This window comes from Podarcis muralis, chromosome 11 (genome assembly GCF_964188315.1).
Source record: "Podarcis muralis chromosome 11, rPodMur119.hap1.1, whole genome shotgun sequence".
Classification (NCBI taxonomy): domain Eukaryota; kingdom Metazoa; phylum Chordata; class Lepidosauria; order Squamata; family Lacertidae; genus Podarcis; species Podarcis muralis.
Genome location: NC_135665.1, coordinates 24,744,011 through 24,762,939, shown reverse-complemented (window position 1 = coordinate 24,762,939; position 18,929 = coordinate 24,744,011). Strand labels below are relative to the sequence as shown.

General features: G+C 41.6%; 1 protein-coding gene across 1 annotated transcript in view; it reads right to left on the bottom strand.

The window, feature by feature from the left end:
* Positions 1-16,563, bottom strand: part of TMEM232 (transmembrane protein 232) — a 153,345-nt gene extending 136,782 nt beyond the window's left edge. Inside the window, exons 1-2 of the mRNA XM_028748943.2 lie at positions 16,242-16,563; positions 4,788-4,935 (exon numbers count right to left, since the gene is read on the bottom strand). Coding sequence (XP_028604776.2) covers positions 4,788-4,921 — 134 coding nt within the window. The 5' untranslated portion in view covers positions 4,922-4,935; positions 16,242-16,563. The remainder of the gene's footprint in view (positions 1-4,787; positions 4,936-16,241) is intronic.
* Positions 16,564-18,929: the final 2,366 nt, after the last annotated feature.

The window sequence follows — 18,929 nt, the reverse complement described above, 5'->3', positions numbered from 1 at the left end:
TTTGGGCAGATTTCCACCTTTTTGGTCTTGGGTGCCAGCCCCCTGGAGGTCCAAATTTGGTCGATCCTTGACCAGGACAGGTGGGCCTCAGAGAAGAAAGTGCCTTCTTTACCTAGGGGGTTCTTTGTCCTCCAAATATCAATCAAATCCAGATTGTCAGTCATTTCAAAAAAAGTTTTAGGCAGTCTGCCGTCTGATGTTAAATTTTGGTTGTAAGACTTATCCATATGTGTAGACACCACTCCATTCATGTCTCCCATCATTATGATGTTAGCATAGTCCAGATAGTCCAACAAAGTCTCATGCAGCTTCTTGAAAAATTCCGATTTCCCGTCATTTGGAGCATAAATTCCTAATAACAATATTTTTTCTCCTTGAGTCTGAATTTCAATTGCCAAAATTCTTCCATGTTCATCTTTAAATAGAAATTTAGGTGACAGGCTCTCCTTAGCGTAGATCACCACTCCTCTTTTCTTCACCTTATCTGAAGAGATAAACTCTTGGCCTAGTCTTTTGTTAACCAAAACTTTCCTGTGAAGCCTGGTTACATGGGTTTCTTGTAAACAAATAATGTCCAATTGCTCTTTCTTCAATATGTGAAATAGCCTCCTTCTTTTCTCCGGGGAATTTCCACCATTTATATTCCAACTTAGTAGCTGCAGAGACATCCTGAACTATTCTGTTACACCTAGAGCGGTGTGTCTTCTTTTTCCTCTGGTTCCGAGGGTATAGGCGTCCCTCCGCCTGCTGGCAGAATGGGTCCTGGTTTAGGTAGAGGCCAATGGGCTGCTGCTTCTTTTTGGAGATCTTCTCCGTGGTCGTGCTGGAACTTTTGTAGGTCCTCTGGCGTTCTTATTTTAACCTTCTTCTGTTTGTAAGTAAATGATAGTCCTTGTGGAAATTCCCACCTATAAGGAATTGTGTTGAGTCTCAACAGCTTGGCCAATTCTGAATAGGTGGTTCTCAAATCCAATAACTGTTTAGGGATGTCTCGGTAAATTTCCACCCTTTTCTCTTGTATCTCAATTGAGTTATTAAAATGTAGGCCTAATATTTTGTCTCTCTCTTCTCTTGATCTCAAAGCTATTAAGCAGTCTCTTGATCTATCTTTTCTTACCAATCTTCCCAATCGAAAAGCCGATACTATTTTAAAGTCACTATCTTCTTTTAGGCCCCAAAACTTTGAAAATTCTGTTGTCAAGAATCCAATCAAATCTCCTTGTTCGATTTCTGGCACCGCCCTCAGCCTGAGGTTGGTCTGGCGATTTTTCAATTCCACCAAGGAAAGGTAGGTTTGTTGGTCCCCTACCTGTTTGTGCAGAGGCTTGACTTCTGCTTTCACTTCCTCAACCTCTTTTTTAGCTGCTGTTGCAATTTGAACAGCTTCCCCTGCCAATTTACGATTTTCTTCTGTTGCTCCTTGCAATTTTTCAATTGCTTGGGTATGTTGGGAAACCTGATCTGTCAGTTTTTGGATCGAGGATGTAGCTTGGTCAATTTTTATTGATTGATTATCAATTTTTTGGTTTAATGCTGATAATTGTTCCAAAACTTGTTTCAGTACTGCCTCTGATCCTCCTGATGCCATATCTTCCTCCTCAGATTTTTCAGGCTTTTCACTTTCTACTTTTTGTATTGCAAGCACAGCTGGAACTGATAGTCTGCGTCCCTGAGTTAAAGTTGTTTGCAAAAGCTGTGCCTGCTTTTTCGCTTTTTCTTTTTCCTTAGCTTCCTTAGCTTTGGCTGCTCTTGTCTTTCCTGTGCCACTCATCAGTCAATGTTCAAGGTCAAATGTTGTAGTCCCATGGGAAAGACAAGCCCAAATTTAAAAACAATCTGGAGAGAGAAGGTAAACAGAAAAAACTTTTCCCAGGCCTTTGTTATCCCAATATCCTCTAGGGGGAGTGCCACCAAAATTTAGTAAGAAGAAGGTAACTTTTCCGCCATTAAAGTCCCTTTTGTTCCGTTTTTGAAGGCAGTTTTAAAAGCAAGTTAGTTCCAAAACACTAAGAAGAGAGTCCTGCAGAGCACTTTAAAACACTTAACAAAGTTCCAGCAAGGTGCCTGCAATTGTATCCATTCAAACTAAGTAAGCTCAAAAGTTGCACTTCAGTTACAAAAGTATCTGGAAGTTTGTTACAGTTCCGCAGTTAAGCAACTTCACCCGGCCACCCAAAGATTTGGGGTTAGAGTCTTCCCTCACCCCTTGGGAGACCGCTCCAAGTCAATTTTTAAACGATATTTTTGACTGTATCTTTAGCTGTATTTTTCCTTTAAAGATAGAGTTCAAATGTGCACGAAAGTCCCACTTTAAAGCCTTAAGGCTTCCCTGTTCGCAGCGCTTTCCGCTCTTTGAACAGTCTGCTTTGATCTTGAAAGCAGTGCCGGAAGACGGACTTCCTCTTTCTCGTCTCCCGGTTTCAGCCGAATTTCTTCAAATTATTTCAATAAATCTTAAATCCTTACTCACGGGTTTGCAGTTTCAGGCTGGTATTTTTGGAAGAAAGGTCAGCGCTCATCCGTGACAGCCGCGCGGCTTCGCCTCCGCAGAAAGAGCGATGAACTCACAGCACCGCTCCCCCTCCTTCACTCCGGAGCCCCTTACGGGGTCCCTTCTGCGAATTTGGGGTCGCTCCAGGTGCCCGCCGAGTCCCACGGCCACGAACTCACTCTGTCCGTGGTTTATCTTGATGGGTTGCCGCTGCGCCGTAGCGAAACAACCCTTTTCTGCGGTGCCCCTCTTCAGAGCTCGAAGAGGTCCGCCATCACGGTTTCGCGCCGCCTCCGGAAGTGACCGCTATTAAGACTGTTTCAATAGCAGCCAATAGACTATGAATATTACAGAAATATATTGATTATTAAACACTGCACTTACGGTTCATCATTATGCTGTTTCCAAGTTATTGACATTTCTTCATGGAATGCAGTATTTTGTAAGAAACAGCCAATAATCTATGTATAAACCATCATGCTTTACAAAAACATCTGCATGTATTTACTCACTGAATACACAACACATTACAAGGCAGTTCCATATAAGAATTTCATCATGTTGGAAAGAGTTAACTCTTCACAATATTAGCCCTTTGAATGATTGTTGGTGAAGAAATTAGACCAGGCATAGGCAAACTCCAGCCCTCCAGAAGTTTGGGACTACAATTCCCATCATCCCTGACCACTGGTCCTGTTAGCTAGGGATGATGGGAATTGTAGTCCCAAACTTCTGGAGGGCCGGAATTTGTCTATGCCTGAATTAGACTAATCAATACATACTAGCAGGTAAACATAAATTCTGAGCTGGAACTGATTACTTAAGTGAAATTACTACCCCTCCCCTTAAATAGAAATCTACCTGATATTTCTTTAGATTGGCCTCTTAAACATCTGCTGTCTTAGTTTCTCTAGAACTAAGCTTCATAGGGACGTGGGTGGCGCTGTGGGTTAAACCACAGAGCCTAGGACTTGCCGATCAGAAGGTCGTGGTTCGAATCCCCGCGACGGGGTGAGCTCCCATTGCTCAGTCCCTGCTCCTGCCAACCTAGCAGTTCAAAAGCACATCAAAGTGCAAGTAGATAAATAGGTACCGCTCCGGCGGGAAGGTAAATGGCATTTCCGTGCGCTGCTCTGGTTCACCAGAAGCAGCTTAGTCATGCTGGCCACATGACCCGGAAGCTGTACACCGGCTCCCTCGGCCAATAAAGTGAGATGAGTGCCGCAACCCCAAAGTCGGTCACGACTGGACCTAATGGTCAGGGGTCCCTTTACCTTTACCTTTAAGCTTCATAGGAAAGAATCCCAATCAGAGCATTAATGCATCTGAAAAACTTAATGTGACATGATGAAAGGAATAATAATATTAATATGGAAAACAGTAATGATAAAATCTCTTTAAATTAAAACAGGACACTGCTAAAAATGACTTACACTATTTCACATCTTCTATTTTGCATCCAAAAATATGGATTTGAGTTAAAAGAGACTTAATATGGATTGTACTTTTACAATAGTATACCGTTTGAGCAACCAATTGATATCACGCTAGTCAGCAGCAGGCCTAAGGCAAGGTTGACAGATGCCTTTGATACATCTAATCTCCACTTACTAAGCAAAAAAGGGACGCGGGTGGTGCTGTGGTCTAAACCACTGGGCCTCTTGGGCTTGCTGATTGGAAGGAAGATCAGTGATTGAATCCCCGTGACTGGATGAGCTCCCGTTGCTCTGTCCCAGTTCCTGGCAATTCGAAAGCACACCAGTGCAAGTAGATAAATAGGTACTGCTGCAGCGGGAAGATAAATGGCATTTCCGTGGGCTCTGGTTTCCATCACGGTGCTCCGTTGCGCCAGAAGCGGCTTAGTCATTCTGGCCACAGGAACCGGAAAGCTGTCTGTGGACAAACGCCAGCTCCCTCGGCCTGAAAGCAAGATGAGCGCCGCAACCCCATAATTGCCTTTGACTGGACTTTAACCACCCTGGGGTCCACCTTTATCAACTAAGCAAATAGTTTCCAGTAAGTCACAGAATGGCAGGTAGTAACCTAGCTCATACTATCTTGAGAGAAGTATTGTTTGTTCTGTTGTCCTGTCTAACAATCTTTTAATTTGGGGGGCATCTTTGGCTCCTTGTGTACCCACCCAGTCAAATGGTTATTTCCTGCTGTCATTTCCGCTAGGGTTCCCCAGAAACCACTTTTTCCTATCTATATCTTCTCCATGCTCCCAAGTCTCTCATTAACATGCTTGCAGGTTTCACTGGAAACACCGAAAATCTTTGTCCACTTGTAAACTTACACGTTTTTCTTTTTCTTGGTTGCAGGTAATGTTTCCTTCAGATATTTAGCCAAGAGTCTCTGCTGAAGTTTTTTATGTTCATCATGGCATACAATACCAAATTTGTGGACCACTGGCACCTTTATGATGGGCATGTTGTAAAATCAATCTTAAAAAAAAAAAAAGACAGAATGTTACAGCCATATAGAAACGTAATCTTAAGTCTTTCTTACCTTAGGCAGAAAGCTACCATATACAGTCAAAATGCAAGATGAAGTGTGTTCTGCCATGTTTTTCTCTTCTACCTTAAGGGGAAAAGTAATCTGGAGGCCCTTGGCTGGTAAATTCTGTATAACAACCTTGAATATGCAATCTAAATGGTTCAACTGGGGAAAGTCCATTTCTATTAGATCACAATAATGAATAACAATAATAAGCTATAAATAAAATCAAAATAGAATAATTGAAGTATAATTGCAGTATGGTTAAGCTTATTGATTTACACACCATTCCTCAGCACAGTTAAGTGAAAGCACTTGGATTCAAGCCAATTTATTCCATTGATTTCACTCCCACTACTTCAATGTAACTACTTATTGATCAGGAAATTATGCAGCAGTTCTCCAAACTCACAGCCTGGAGTAGTCAAATCCAAGTTTATCAAATCAAATTGTATTAATTCTTGGAATTGTGTTGACCATATGAAATCAAAAGCATATAGTAACCTTAAAATAGCATTAATAAGATAATGAAACATCAATAAAAACTGATAAATTATGAACTAAAATTCTAAATATCAGTAAATAGCTGTAGGGATACTGGCCATTGAAAGTTCAGAAGCAAAGATGAAAATGTGGTTTACACTCTTCCTCAATAGCTTTCTTTAAAGGGAATACTGTAGTCATAATATGCATGAAAGAACATAACTGCCCTGGTTGCAGGGATATATTGAAATCAGTCAATTTTCATTAGCACAGGTGCTTTCAATATTGCTCTCTTTTCCATGTAGTAGGATCCTAAGATGGTTTACACAGAAGTTGTCCCACTGTGGAAGATTTACTTCCTAGTCATGCAACCTTAGCAAATCAATGTAGTGTTCATGCTTCATTTCATAAGGCTTCTCAATGAATACTGTAATAATACATGAAATTACAAACATTCCTATAAGAGTGGATCGTGTGAAAAGGGAAAAATCACTATAAAGCAAAAACTGCAGGAAGCTACAGGTTCTTGTTAAGTTGAGTTGTTATAGAAACTCACTGCATGACAGATGTTCCATTATCTGTTAATAGGCTGTTATTATCTAAGGGTGTACAAAGTGATCTGAAGTATACTTATTGACCCTCACTGAGTTCAACAGGACTTACTCACTAGTAAATGTGTTTTGGATAACACCTTTACAGTAGTAGCTTGTGGCCACTATTAGAAGATGGCCACCAACTTGGATAGCTTTAAAGGGGGATTAGACCATAGCTGTCAACTTACAGATTTGAAAATAAGGGATCAGCAGCCTCGAAAATAAGGGATCAGCAGCCAAAATAAGGGATCACCTTTCCTTTTCCCTCACCATGTGCCCCCGCTCCAGACAGACCTTCTCCCCGGCAAGGGTGAGTGGGCCCTCGATGACGTATCCATCAGATTCTGATCCAAGCACAGGTATGCTCAACTTCTGAGCCCCTCCGAGCCAAAGGCAGAAAGCCCAGCCAGCAGCCTCAAGGAAAACCACCGTCACCTCTCCGCTGGGAAGCGCTGAGCAAAGGTGAGTCCCCAGGCAACGTAGCCGATTTGATCGGCACAAGGCATGCAAGCTCCACCCTCCCAGTCATTCTTAGACTCCTTATTGGGTGAGCAATGCAGCCAAGCAACACAGTTGGAGCCTCCCTCCTCCCTGGCCGGCAGGGAGGAAGGGAGAGGAGCTGCTTCCTTTGAAACCCGGGAAATTTAAGGGACATCATCAATAAGGGACAGCAGCGGGACACGGCGCTGGGATAAGGGAGTTTCCCGCCAAATAAGGGACAGTTGACAGCTATGGGTTAGACAAATGTGTGGATGATAAAATTATCTATTGTTTTTTTTAAATAAATTTTTATTGATTTTCCAAACACATAATAAAAACAAACAATACACAAAACAAAAACATACAAACATATAAACATGTATAATTTCATAATCATATTTTCATACACCTTACTTCCCGGACTTCCCCATACCTCCCCTTTTCTGCATCCTTGTTTCGATAAAATTATCTATTGTTAGTAGTCATGAAGACTATATTTTACCCTCAGTATCAGAGGCAGTATGAATCGCAGTTGCTGGTGGTCATGAGTGGGACAGTGCTACTGCATTCACATCATGGACTGCCCCTGGGCATCTGTTTGCCACTGTGAGAACAGAATGCATATTTACTCATAAGCAAGCATCATTCAGTGTTGCTTAGTGACAGTGGGGCAGGTACCATCCAGTGGGGCTTACTCCCTTGGTAGTGTGTTTAGGATTGCAAACTAGAGAAACACCTAGGAACAGGCAAGGGAAGAAGCATGGATCCTAGCACTTGCCTCCCATTTCTATAATGGGTCAGTTACTATAATTGCCATTGTTCACACCAGCAAGAAATATCAGCCCTGGACAGCAGGACAAAAAGCAAAACTTCTGAGCTGCAAAAATAAATGCAGGTATTGATGTGCAGTAATTAACAATAATAATAAATTACTTATACCCCGCCCATCTGGGCCTCTGCAGCCACTCTGGGCGGCTCCCAACAGAATATTAATTTTAAAAAGTGACAACATCAAACATTAAAAATTTCCCCAAAGAGGGCTGCCTTCAGATGTCTTCTAAAAGTCAGATAGTTGTGTATTTCCTCAACATCTAGTAGGAGGGCATTCCACAAGGCGGGTGCCACTGCTGAGAAGGCCCTCTGCCTGGTTCCCTGTAATCTTACTTCTCACAGTGAGGGAACCGCCAAAACGCCCTCGGCACTGGACCTCTGAAGGAAACTATCCCAAGTGAATATGCATGCAGAGTAAGAAAGGTCTAAGGCTTGGTCCAACTGTGAAGATGGGAAAATAATATCTATTTAAAGAGACAATTAGAATGCAATCCTAACCCCGCCAGGGCAGCGGAGGAGCTTCCTTCATTCCACTGCTTGTTCTGGACAGGGAAGAAGGAGGACAGAAGGAAAAACTTATATTTTTTACAGTTTAGGCAGGCGCATTAAGGACTTCTGCAGCAGAGGAGCTCCCCACCAGTGGAGAGCAGCCAAGCCAGGCAGAGCTGGACAGCGGGACAGCACCTCATCCAAACCGACCTCCATGAGATCAGGAGTTTGGATTGCTCTGCCCATCCGAGAACCAGAAGGAGAAACTAGAGAAGATGTCAAGGAAGCCTGAAGGGGAGAGAACAATTCTGAATGCCAGTGACGGGAAGAATGAAGTTGAAGACATGTAAACTCCAGTGACAACTGATAAAGCTGGTGAATAATGAGTACCTTGTTGTGATGAAATAGAGCCATATGTTTTAACAGCTGATTTATACCTGTTCTTTTTTTTATTACTCTTGGCATTCTGTCTCTGGTTTATAAATTGCCTCGGAACGAAATAAATAAAAAGGATTTGAGAATAAATGTGATGTATGAAACCATTACCATAATACATCAAACAAAAGGCTATTAGAAGACTGTGTTAATGTCTGCCAATAAGCAGTCTTGCATGAATTTTTTAAGAACACATTTAAATCATAATTAGCTCGGCTGATATGTAGATAGATATAGGTACAGATAATTTCACAAATTTTAGTTTGTTACAGAAACAGCCAATTTGAGAAAATGAAACTTATGATTACATAAAGCTCTATAATCTGATCAAATTCAGCCTTATCAAGGTAATAGTATATTTTTTCTAAACAGCTTCCCACCACATTTTTTATCTTAGGTAAGTGAATTCCTACTGATATTAGCTAAAATAATAGTATTTCCAACTTAATGCTTTGGTTAAAGTGTTCCTTCAGCCTATAACAGCTACTGGATATGTCCAAAGAAAAGTCATTCTCAGGTTGTTTTTCCTGGGGCCCACTTCTGTGAGACTTTTTATTCCAAGGCAGGGTACTGCAGGGCACATCAGCTGACGACACAAGCAGCCCGAGCATAAGTCTTGTGGTGCTGTTAGGACCCTTCAAGGGTGTGAAGAATCTTCAGAAATGGGGAAGGGATAATAAAATCATTTTTCCCCTACACTAGGCACATCCAACTCCCAAGAGACTGCGATCTACTCCCAGTATAACAAAAAAACTGGCCATGATCTACCCATTGTCATTGGAGGGAGGATGACTTGGGTGGGTGGAAGGAGAAGACTGACCAGAGTTGTTGAGTTTTTTGGGGGGAGGATTGCAGAACAACCCACAGCTTACAAATGCACACACCGCTAAAAACAATCATTGCATCCCCTATTGACATCAACAAATGCCCCAAAAAACCCCACGCCCACTAGACGCAACAGAGAAACAAATAGAGAGGGGAGGGGGGCGGAGATATTCATTCTGCTACTTTTTTTAATCCTGTGATTGAGAAGGATCCCGCAATCAACCAAAATCAACCGGGGATCAACCTGTCGATCGCGGTCGACCAGTTGAACATGTCTGCCCTAAACAAATACCCCAGCCCATGGCCCTTCCTTGCTGTACAATAAAGTACTGGACGGCTCCCGATCACAAAGCCAATTTTTATAGACCACATCCATCAACATTATATACTGCACAGGCCACTACTGCAAAAGAAAGTTCCAGAGGGATGGTGCTGCAAAGCTAATGGCCCTGTTCCAGGTAACCATGGAGCAGACCTCAGGAGCATGTGGTACTTAGTAGAAGGGCATCCCTAGTCATTGTATAGACAAGGCAGCTACATCAGGGGTAATCTAGCAGTCCTTCAGGTAATTTGGTTCCAAGTTGTTTAGGAGTTTATATACTAACAGTAAAGCCACCAAACCTGGTTCAATACAGCAGCATAAAGCTAGTTACTAAGAACAAGGATCAAACTGTGGTTTCTAATAAGATTCAAGCAGACCAATTCACAACACAGGAAACCATGGTTTTCTGTTATGTCTGAACTGGGCCAATTTGTGTTCTCCATCAATATATCTTATCTCTGGTGTGTCTTTTTCTAGTAAGATAGTTGAAACATCCCACAAATAGTCAATAGATGAAATTGCAGAATGGTATTGTTTCTCAAGAGAGCCAGTGTGGTGTAGTGGTTAAGAGCGGTAGTCTCGTAATCTGGGGAACCGGGTTCGCGTCTCCGCTCCTCCACATGCAGCTGCTGGGTGACCTTGGGCCAGTCACACTTCTCTGAAGTCTCTCAGCCTCACTCACCTCACAGAGTGTTTGTTGTGGGGGAGGAAGGGAAAGGAGAATGTTAGCCGCTTTGAGACTCCTTCGGGTAGTGATAAAGCGGGATATCAAATCCAAACTCTTCTTCATCTTCTTCTTCTCATATTCTTCAATTTCTTATGCAGATTATAACTCACACACAACTCTTGAACTACTTGAACTATCATGTTATCACAGTTAAGGGCACTTAACAACAACAACAAAGCTTGTTTCATCACTTTATTCTGCAGCATGTTCAAATGCACTACAGAACTCAAACAGAATACTGCTCTGAGCTCTGGCGGTTATGACGTTGTGTTAAGGCAGAGCTGCTCCAACAAGCTGGTGAATAATCTAGGTGTTAAGATATTCAAGGACTAAATTTTTACCAAATCTAATCTACCATCCATCTTCGCCCATTGCAAGCATAAGCAAATGGGAATGAAAAGCTCTACATAATGAAAGAGCAGATTACTTTGAGTTTCTGAAAATATCGGTCTGATTTCTTTGCAATGTGAGGATGATGAATCACCATTCTGCCTATGTTAATTCCAAATACATCTAAATTTTTATTCCTTATAAAATGCTTCAGTAGAGTGGCAATTTACAATTTTTAATCAGGTCTGAGGTTCCCATCAGCTAAATCTTTGCACTTCTGACAAAAGCATAATGAATGAACAATTGTAGCATTGTTTCACATGCAAACCTCATTCAGTTCTGTCTTCTTGCCCCTGCCAAAATCTTGTGTATTTCTCCTTGATTATAAGAACTTCAATGGAATCTGAATAACATAAATGTATATTTTATTCATGCAGGCATGCTGTTTCTGATTATCATCCTAATTCAGAAAATCATTAATAATTTCAATACCACTCTCAGGAATAGAGCACTGCCTTTCTTTTCTGGCTGTTTTCCCACTAAAAATCATCCCCCAATTTTATTCCCCCATTTGAGAGGGACCCATATATTATCACCTCCAGAAGAAAATGCATATGGGGGGAGAGGGAATTTTAAGTGAAAAATAGTCAAGAGCTGTTTTTGTATTCCTATAGTTACACAGTTCTCATATTCTTGTAGTTGTGGTCCTTTCCCATATTATTCTTCCCCCCTACAAGTTTGTCCACAGAGCACCCTGGGGCAAAGAGATAAGAGGAAGAGGAAGGAATGGCAAGAGGGAAACAGTGAGAAGACCAAAAAGAGACAAAAACTGTATTAAGGAGTGTATCAATAAAGAGAGGTGTTTGTGTCCAAGCCATCCCAACATCTAATGGTGCAGGTCGGGGGCCCTGCAGCCATTGGGGTTGGGTATCAATGGTGCCACAACCACTGTCCTGAAATTTGTACATTTTACAGAGGGCACAGTTACAGTGGTACCTCGGGTTAAGTACTTAATTCATTCCGGAGGTCCATACTTAACCTGAAACTGTTCTTAACCTGAAGCACCACTTTAGCTAATGGGGCCTCCTGCTGCTGCCGCGCTGCCAGAGTATGATTTCTGTTCTTACCCTGAGGCAAAGTTCTTAACCTGAAGCACTGTTTCTGGGTTAGCGGAGTCTGTAACCTAAAGCGTATGTAACCTGAAGCGTATGTAACCCGAGATACCACTGTATTCATTTTTCTGTATCTTGCACTGGTACTGATTTGCAATGAAGGCTGGGTAAAAATAGTTCAAATTAATTTGAAAGATAGAAAGAAAATCACGAAGACTTCTACTGCTTCCCCACTTTGTAAGAAAGAAGGGGAAGGGGATGTCAGGAGATCAGCCAGGCAGGCATCAGGGAAAGGAACGGACAGACAGTATGTACGGCTCATGGAGGGCATCTTGCCCAAGGAACCCACAAACTTGGCAGAACAGTATCTTCATTGCCAGAGACAAGATGCAACCCCATCTCCTCCCATGCTGCTCCTTCACTAAAATGTACAGCTTAGCCATTAAAACAAAAGGGCGGGGTGAGAGAGAATATACAACCTTTTATATCTCATCTGACCATGCAACTCAAAGCCTGCCCTCCGTGTCCCTTATACACTGACAGATTACAAACTTATCTGACAGCTGTAGTAGATTGTTGTCTCAAATTTGCCACAATGCTCCAGAATGACAGTACATCGGGGTACTGTGGGAAATACAAAACACTGGCTCATAGGTCCAGGTGAGATATGAGAATGTGTGAGCTTTGGCAAGGTACTGGGAATACTAGCAACCAGGAACGCAATGATAAGTCAGTTTTGGTTCTCTAAGTTTTTTCAGTTTACCTACAGTGTTCGAAAAGTAACTACCTATATACCTAATATTGGTATTGTCCATAGGTGTACAGTCGTACCTTGGAAGTCAAACAGAATCCGTTCCGGAAGTCTGTTCAATTTCCAAAATGTTCGAAAACTAAAGCTCCTACAGCCAATCAGAAGCCATGGAAGTCCTGTCTGACATTCGGCTTCCAAAAGAACGTTCGAAAACCAGAATACTCACTTCCAGGTTTTGATCGTCCGGGAGCCGATTTGTTCGGGAGCCAAGGTGTTCAAGATCCAAGATACGACTGTATAATTACTTTTTGAAAACACTGTATAATCTTCATGGACTTTTTTAGCTTTTTCTAATTTCTAATAAACACATTTTTGCAAGCAATTTCTCTCAACAGAATGCATTTCTGTATGTTATTTTCAGTAATTTATGCAGTTTTGATTCATGCACAATCTTCTCTAACCCTGGTCGGAGAGCTGCATTGCAAACATGGGACAGGTGCAAATTTAGAAGGTTTCAAAATGAGCAAATCAGGTGGGCTTGCCCCTTAAATGTGAACTGACCTGGATCTCTCCCCTCCCCACAATTCCTACCAGCAACTCTCTGAGAATGCCGGGCATGAGTCCATGGTAGCTCACTTGGCTGGGTCACAAGGTCCTTAATCAAAATGTTTGCTATGCAAAGTTCTTTGCAATGTTAAATGCCTTTCCAGTTGATAAGAGTCTGGATTTCTCCCACAAACACATACGAGCCCCAACTTGATACCTAGAGTGTGATTTCTGCCATATTGCCTGCTGCAACAGCAAGCGTAACAGTAAAGATAATGGTGGGGGGGGGGGACAGTATCCAGTGATCTGAGAACTGGAAATTATAGCATCTGCAATAAGACTGTCCTGCAGAGAGGCATCTGGAGTGACGACATTATGAATAAGAACCATGTATTTATTTATACATAAAACCATTTTGCAAGTCTTTCATCTAAACTCCCATGAGGAGGCAACTATTATTTCAATTTTATATATGCATAACTGAGCCTGAGAAATAATATTACATATGCACATAAGCAAATGCTGGCATGGATCAGTGCTCAAAGTGGGAGAAAAAAGGAAACGGGGTGGTTTTGCTTCATATTCAACCAGAGTCAGGGCCAAGCTGCATGTGGTTTACCTTCAAATGCAGGATTTTTCGTACACCAATAGCCACCAATACTTGCCACCAAGTCTGGTGTGGGTGGACTTTGGTTTTGGAAATAGGAGTCTGTAACCCCCTCCCCCCTCCCTGTGATCCCAATCCAGAATGCCCCCCAAATGCAAATAGCAGACACTAGAGATGGGGGGCAATCAAGACTGGGACTGCAGCAGAGACAAAAGGTTAGAGTCACCTATCCCCCTGCCAAACTAGAGTCCTGATCTGGGCAAATCAAAGGCAAATCACATGATTAATGTCACAAATAAATTGGCTTGCAATTACATCCACTGAAAAATAGTGAAATGTTTTAAAGTTTGTCTCAATAGAAAGGGGCTGGTATCTCATCCTTCTAGATGTGGATAGGTAACATTATATCTGTATCTATATGCATATATATATATATATATGCACACACAGAGATATACAGATACACACACACAGTGCGATGGGGACAAAGTCTGAATCCCAAAATTCCTCCTAAGAGAATTCCCCTTGTTCTGCATAGCCACTCCTTCTGTTGCTCTCACCCCTAGCACAAGCCCTTTCTTACCTCCTCTCACCTGGATTTAACACCCTGTTGAAATATAAAGCCATACATAATTGCCAAGTCTATAAATGTACAGCGGTACCTCGGGTTAAGTACTTAATTCGTTCCGGAGCACCGTTCTTAACCTGAAATTGTTCTTTGTTGTTAGCCGCCCTGAGCCCGGCTTCAGCTGGGGAGGGAGGGATATAAATAAAATTTATTATTATTATTATTATTATTATTATTATTATTATTATTAACCTGAAGCACCACTTTAGCTAATGGAGCCTCCTGCTGCTGCTGCTGCCGCGCCGCCGGAGCACGATTTCTGTTCTCATCCTGAAGCAAAGTTCTTAACCCGAGGTACTATTTCTGGGTTAGCAGAATCTGTAACCTGAAGCGTCTGTAACCTGAAGTGTATGTAACCTGAGGTACCACTGTATATAAGAAAGTTGCTCCTAGAACTAAAATAACAACCACGTACGTAGCTCAAAATACCAAAATTAATAGCTCTCTGCTCTAGGAACCATGCAGAGAACAAGGTTTTCTAACAAATTAAAACACAATCATGGCATTTTCACTTCTTGGTTAAGGGGTAAGAGTAGATGGAAGCTTATGCAGCATGCGTATGGATATCACAATACGTATCTGTAGTAGCCCAACGAAAGACTCAATATGCTTGGCAGAGTGCTCCATCTACTGTCCGTTAATAGTTAAGTTTTTGCCGTATTGCAAATTTTTGTGCAACTATAAGGAGTGGCTGGCCCCTCTGGAAATTATATATGGACAATGTCACTGGAAGGCATGCTAGGAAAGATGTCAACTCATGACCCCCAAGAAATGCAACAGTGGCTCTCATAACTTTTATAATAGGGGTGAGCTCAACAGATGCTACTTCTACTGTCCTGCAGTAATGAGAAAAGCTGCGCATCAGCTCCTAGTATAGGCGGAAGAAAACAGATTGCTTGTGTTATAACTTCTTGTCTTAAAAATAGTAACAATTGTATCAGCCTTGTAATAAGGTCGGTCAGTTTTATTTTCCCATATATTCCAAAAATGGAAAGAAGAAGAAGTCCCAGCAAAAGAATGGATACAAAAACTTATGGAATACGCAGAAATGGCAAAAAAATAAGCAATCAAGATAACAAACTTTTTATAAAAGAATGGAAATGGTTTGTTGAATGTTTACAAACAAATTGTAAACTGGTAAGAACATTGGCGGGATTATTGTAATACAGTAACCTGCAAATGTTTTATAAGAGCATATATTTAAAGTAGATGAATAAATGCAGTGTTTTTTTCTGGGGGGATGCAGGGGTCCACCTACCCCTAAACATTTTGTGAATCTTTGTACTTTTGTCCATTTACTGTATTTATTTTTCCTGATTTGAACTATAAAATGGTGATTTTCTTGAATCAAAATGAGAGTACCCCTAAACATTTTAAAGAAAAAAATCACTGAATAAATGAACAAATTAAGTAGATTTGGATATGCAGAAAATATTAAAAATAAATTTAAGGAAAGAGGGGGAGGGAAGTCAAGTTCTGAAATGCTAAAATGACTGTAAAATTATTGAAATGTATAAACCTGAAAATCATAAAATATAAAAAAGAGAAAAAGCTACAAACATAGGAAAGATAGTGACTAAAAAGTGATTAAACAAAAATAGGAAACACACGCAAACACACAAGACCACATATACAATGCTTTTTTCTGGGGGGACACAGGGGTATGCATACCCCTCAACCTTTTGTGAATCTTTGTACTTTTGTCCATTTACTGTATTTATTTTTCCCGATATGAACTATAAAATTGTGATTTTCTTGAGTCAAAATGAGAGTACGTACCCCTAAACATTTTACGCACATACACACAGGAGAAACTAGATGGGTCTTTAGCTTGATCTAGCTCTTATGTTCCCAGGTTTTCCTTCTGAAATTCGTCCCCAAATTCCATTACAGTAAAACCATTGCAGTTCCTACAATTAAGTAACCCGAGCTTAAGGCGCAGCCAACAAACTCCCTCCCCAGGCAGGGCCTGTTTCCCGGCTTCTCGAGGCAATAAGGGGCCCCTTGAGAAGATTGAGAAACTCCCGTGTAATTAATAATACTTGGGCTTCTCTCTGCTCCTCGCCTTCTGAAGCAGCCTTAACCCCGCGCTTACCCGGCTTGCTGGATGGAAGGACAAATGGGTGCCCAGCGCGCGCGCCCTGCCCGCCTCGGCCGCCTTCTTTCTCTCTCGGCGTTCAGGTGCTTCTACTGGCAGCTGTTGCTATGGACGCGGCCAGGCCCGGATTCCACCCAGCGGCCCGAGAGGGAGGGAGGGAAGAAGAGCCCCTCAGCTGGGCTGCAATTCTTCCGTGGCTCCCGCCTCATCACCTTTCATGAGACCAAAGAAGGGGAAAGCAAAAGGAGCTGAATAATTGGGGGAGAAGCGGGTTGTTTTAAAAGTGCCTTCTTTATTCATTATAAAGCTAGCCATGTTAGTTTGTTTCAGCAAAAACAATAGTCTTATGGCACCTAAAGTCTAGCAAATCTATTATTGTTTACTAAAGCTTGCACTAAAAACAAGCTAAACTGAACCAAAGCTTTTTGGTCCAAAATCCACAGATGAGTACAAACCAAAGTGTTACAAGATAATGAGCACAACATTACAAATCCTCCAGAAGAGCACTTTTATCAGGCTAGACGGTACACAAAACGTGTTACAGGAGGGAAGAAAGAGGTGTCTAAAGAAATTAATGAAGAAACCCAATATTTTAGTTGGGGCAGAGGCAAGAGAAGGTTAAAGGACCACTGTGGTGCTTTTCATCCCAGGACAAGGAGCACACTGCACCCCTTTTCATCCTCTTAACAACCCTGGGAGGTGAATTAAGCTGATTCCCAATTTTCGCTCAGTGAAGCACCAAAATAATTCTGGGAATGGTAGTTTAAGGGTGCTGGGAATTGTAGCTCCCTGTGAGAAGTAGATTATGGCGAGGAATGGATGAAATTTAAAGACTTTTCAGCTAAATATGCTAAGATAACTTAGACAGAAATACTTGCAAATACCAGACTGGCTAAGGATTTAAATAGGTGACGTTATGGAATAATATGTTTAAAGTTAAATATGAAAAGAAAGAAAGATGTAAATTGAGTAAGTAAATTTTATGAGGAATTAAGTTTTGGAAAACTGTTACAATGATATACACTGAAACTCAGCCAGGGGGATTCGCGGAAGTCACTTAACAATGTTAACAAAAGTGGCATTATTACAGTTAGGATTTATGTTTGTTTGTTTGTTCGTGTTTGTTATTAATTTGGAAAATCAATAAAAAAATTGGGGGGGGGGAGAAGTAGATTATGGCACCCAGGAGTCTGCATGTGCATTAAATTTATGCAGAATGCAGCAAAGAGTTTTTTTCAGTCACTGCACCACAGTGGTCCTTTACCTTCTCTTGCCTCTGCCCCAACTAAAATATTGGGTTTCATTAATTTTTTAGACACCTCTTTCTTTCCTCCTGTAACACGTTTTGAGTACTGTCTAGCCTGATAAAAGTGTTCTAGAGGATTTGTAATGTTGTGCTCATTATCTTGTAACATTTTGGTTTGTACTCATCTGTGGATTTTGGACCAAAAAACTTTGGTTTAGTTTAGCTTGTTTTTAGTGCGAACTTTAGTAAACAATAATAGATTTGCTAGACTTTAGGTGCCACAAGACTATTGTTTTTGCTGAAACAAACTAACATGGCTAGCTTTCTGAACTTCTTTCTTCTTCTGAGTCTGGAAGATATCATAGTTAGCCATTCAGGGTGGAATCTACAACCAGAGGAAGATTATTTTCTACCACCTGAACAGTGACATAGCGTTTTTAAGGTTAACTGCCCTCCAACCAAAAACTACACAATTTGGCTTCAGTTGACTCTTTCACTGACAAGCAAAGCAGCAGGGCTTAATGGTGTTGTTCACTCTACACCCAAAGCTCCATTTCTCATGCCAGCCAGGGCAAAAAGTATGGGGCAGGAAGGATGCCTTTTCCCCATACAACTCCTAGGCTGCTGTAGCAGTGTGGCCTGGGTGGATTCATGTCACACATCAGCAGGCAAAGATCAGGATCCAGCAAATCTTGTGCTGGTCCAGTTGTGCTCCCTCCTTGCCTCCCTCCCATGCTCCATTTTGAGTGTTATCACCAAACACCAGCTATTTAAGATTCAGGCAGAATGCATTTCTTCCCACAGCCCATAGTTAAATTATGGAACTCAAACAGAACACAGTGATAGACACCAACCTGGTTAGATTTAAAAGAGGATTTGACAAATTTAAGGAGGATAAGGCTGCCAATGACTACTAGACATGATGGCTATCCTCTCATAGCTGTCAACTTTTCCCTTTTTTAAGGGGCATTCCCTTATTCCGAGTAGGATTCCTCGCAAGAAAAGGGAAAAGTTGACAGCTATGTATCCTCTCACTCGGTGGTTGGAGGCCGTAATGCTTGTGAAACCCAATTGCTGGAAACTGCAGGAAAAAAGAATATTCTGGTACTTGGGTCCAGCTTCTGGCATCGTTAGCCCCTTTGAGAAAAGGATGTTGCACTAGATACCCCATTGGTCTGATCCAGGAGCCTCTACTTATTTTACCATTGGGGAAAATACAGTGGGCCAGTAGTAACTTCCACCCACGCTTTGGGTAGCTGCATTAGGCGCTCCACTGATGACCAGCTTCCCTCACTGGCAAAGGCAGATTGCAGGCCAGGCCAAGGTGATATATATGATTGGTGGAAATTGAAATGCTTTGTTTGAAACTTCATAAATACCACTACCCAGACCACTGGGCATGCAGTTACAGTACTTGCAAAACGATCTGACTGTAACCT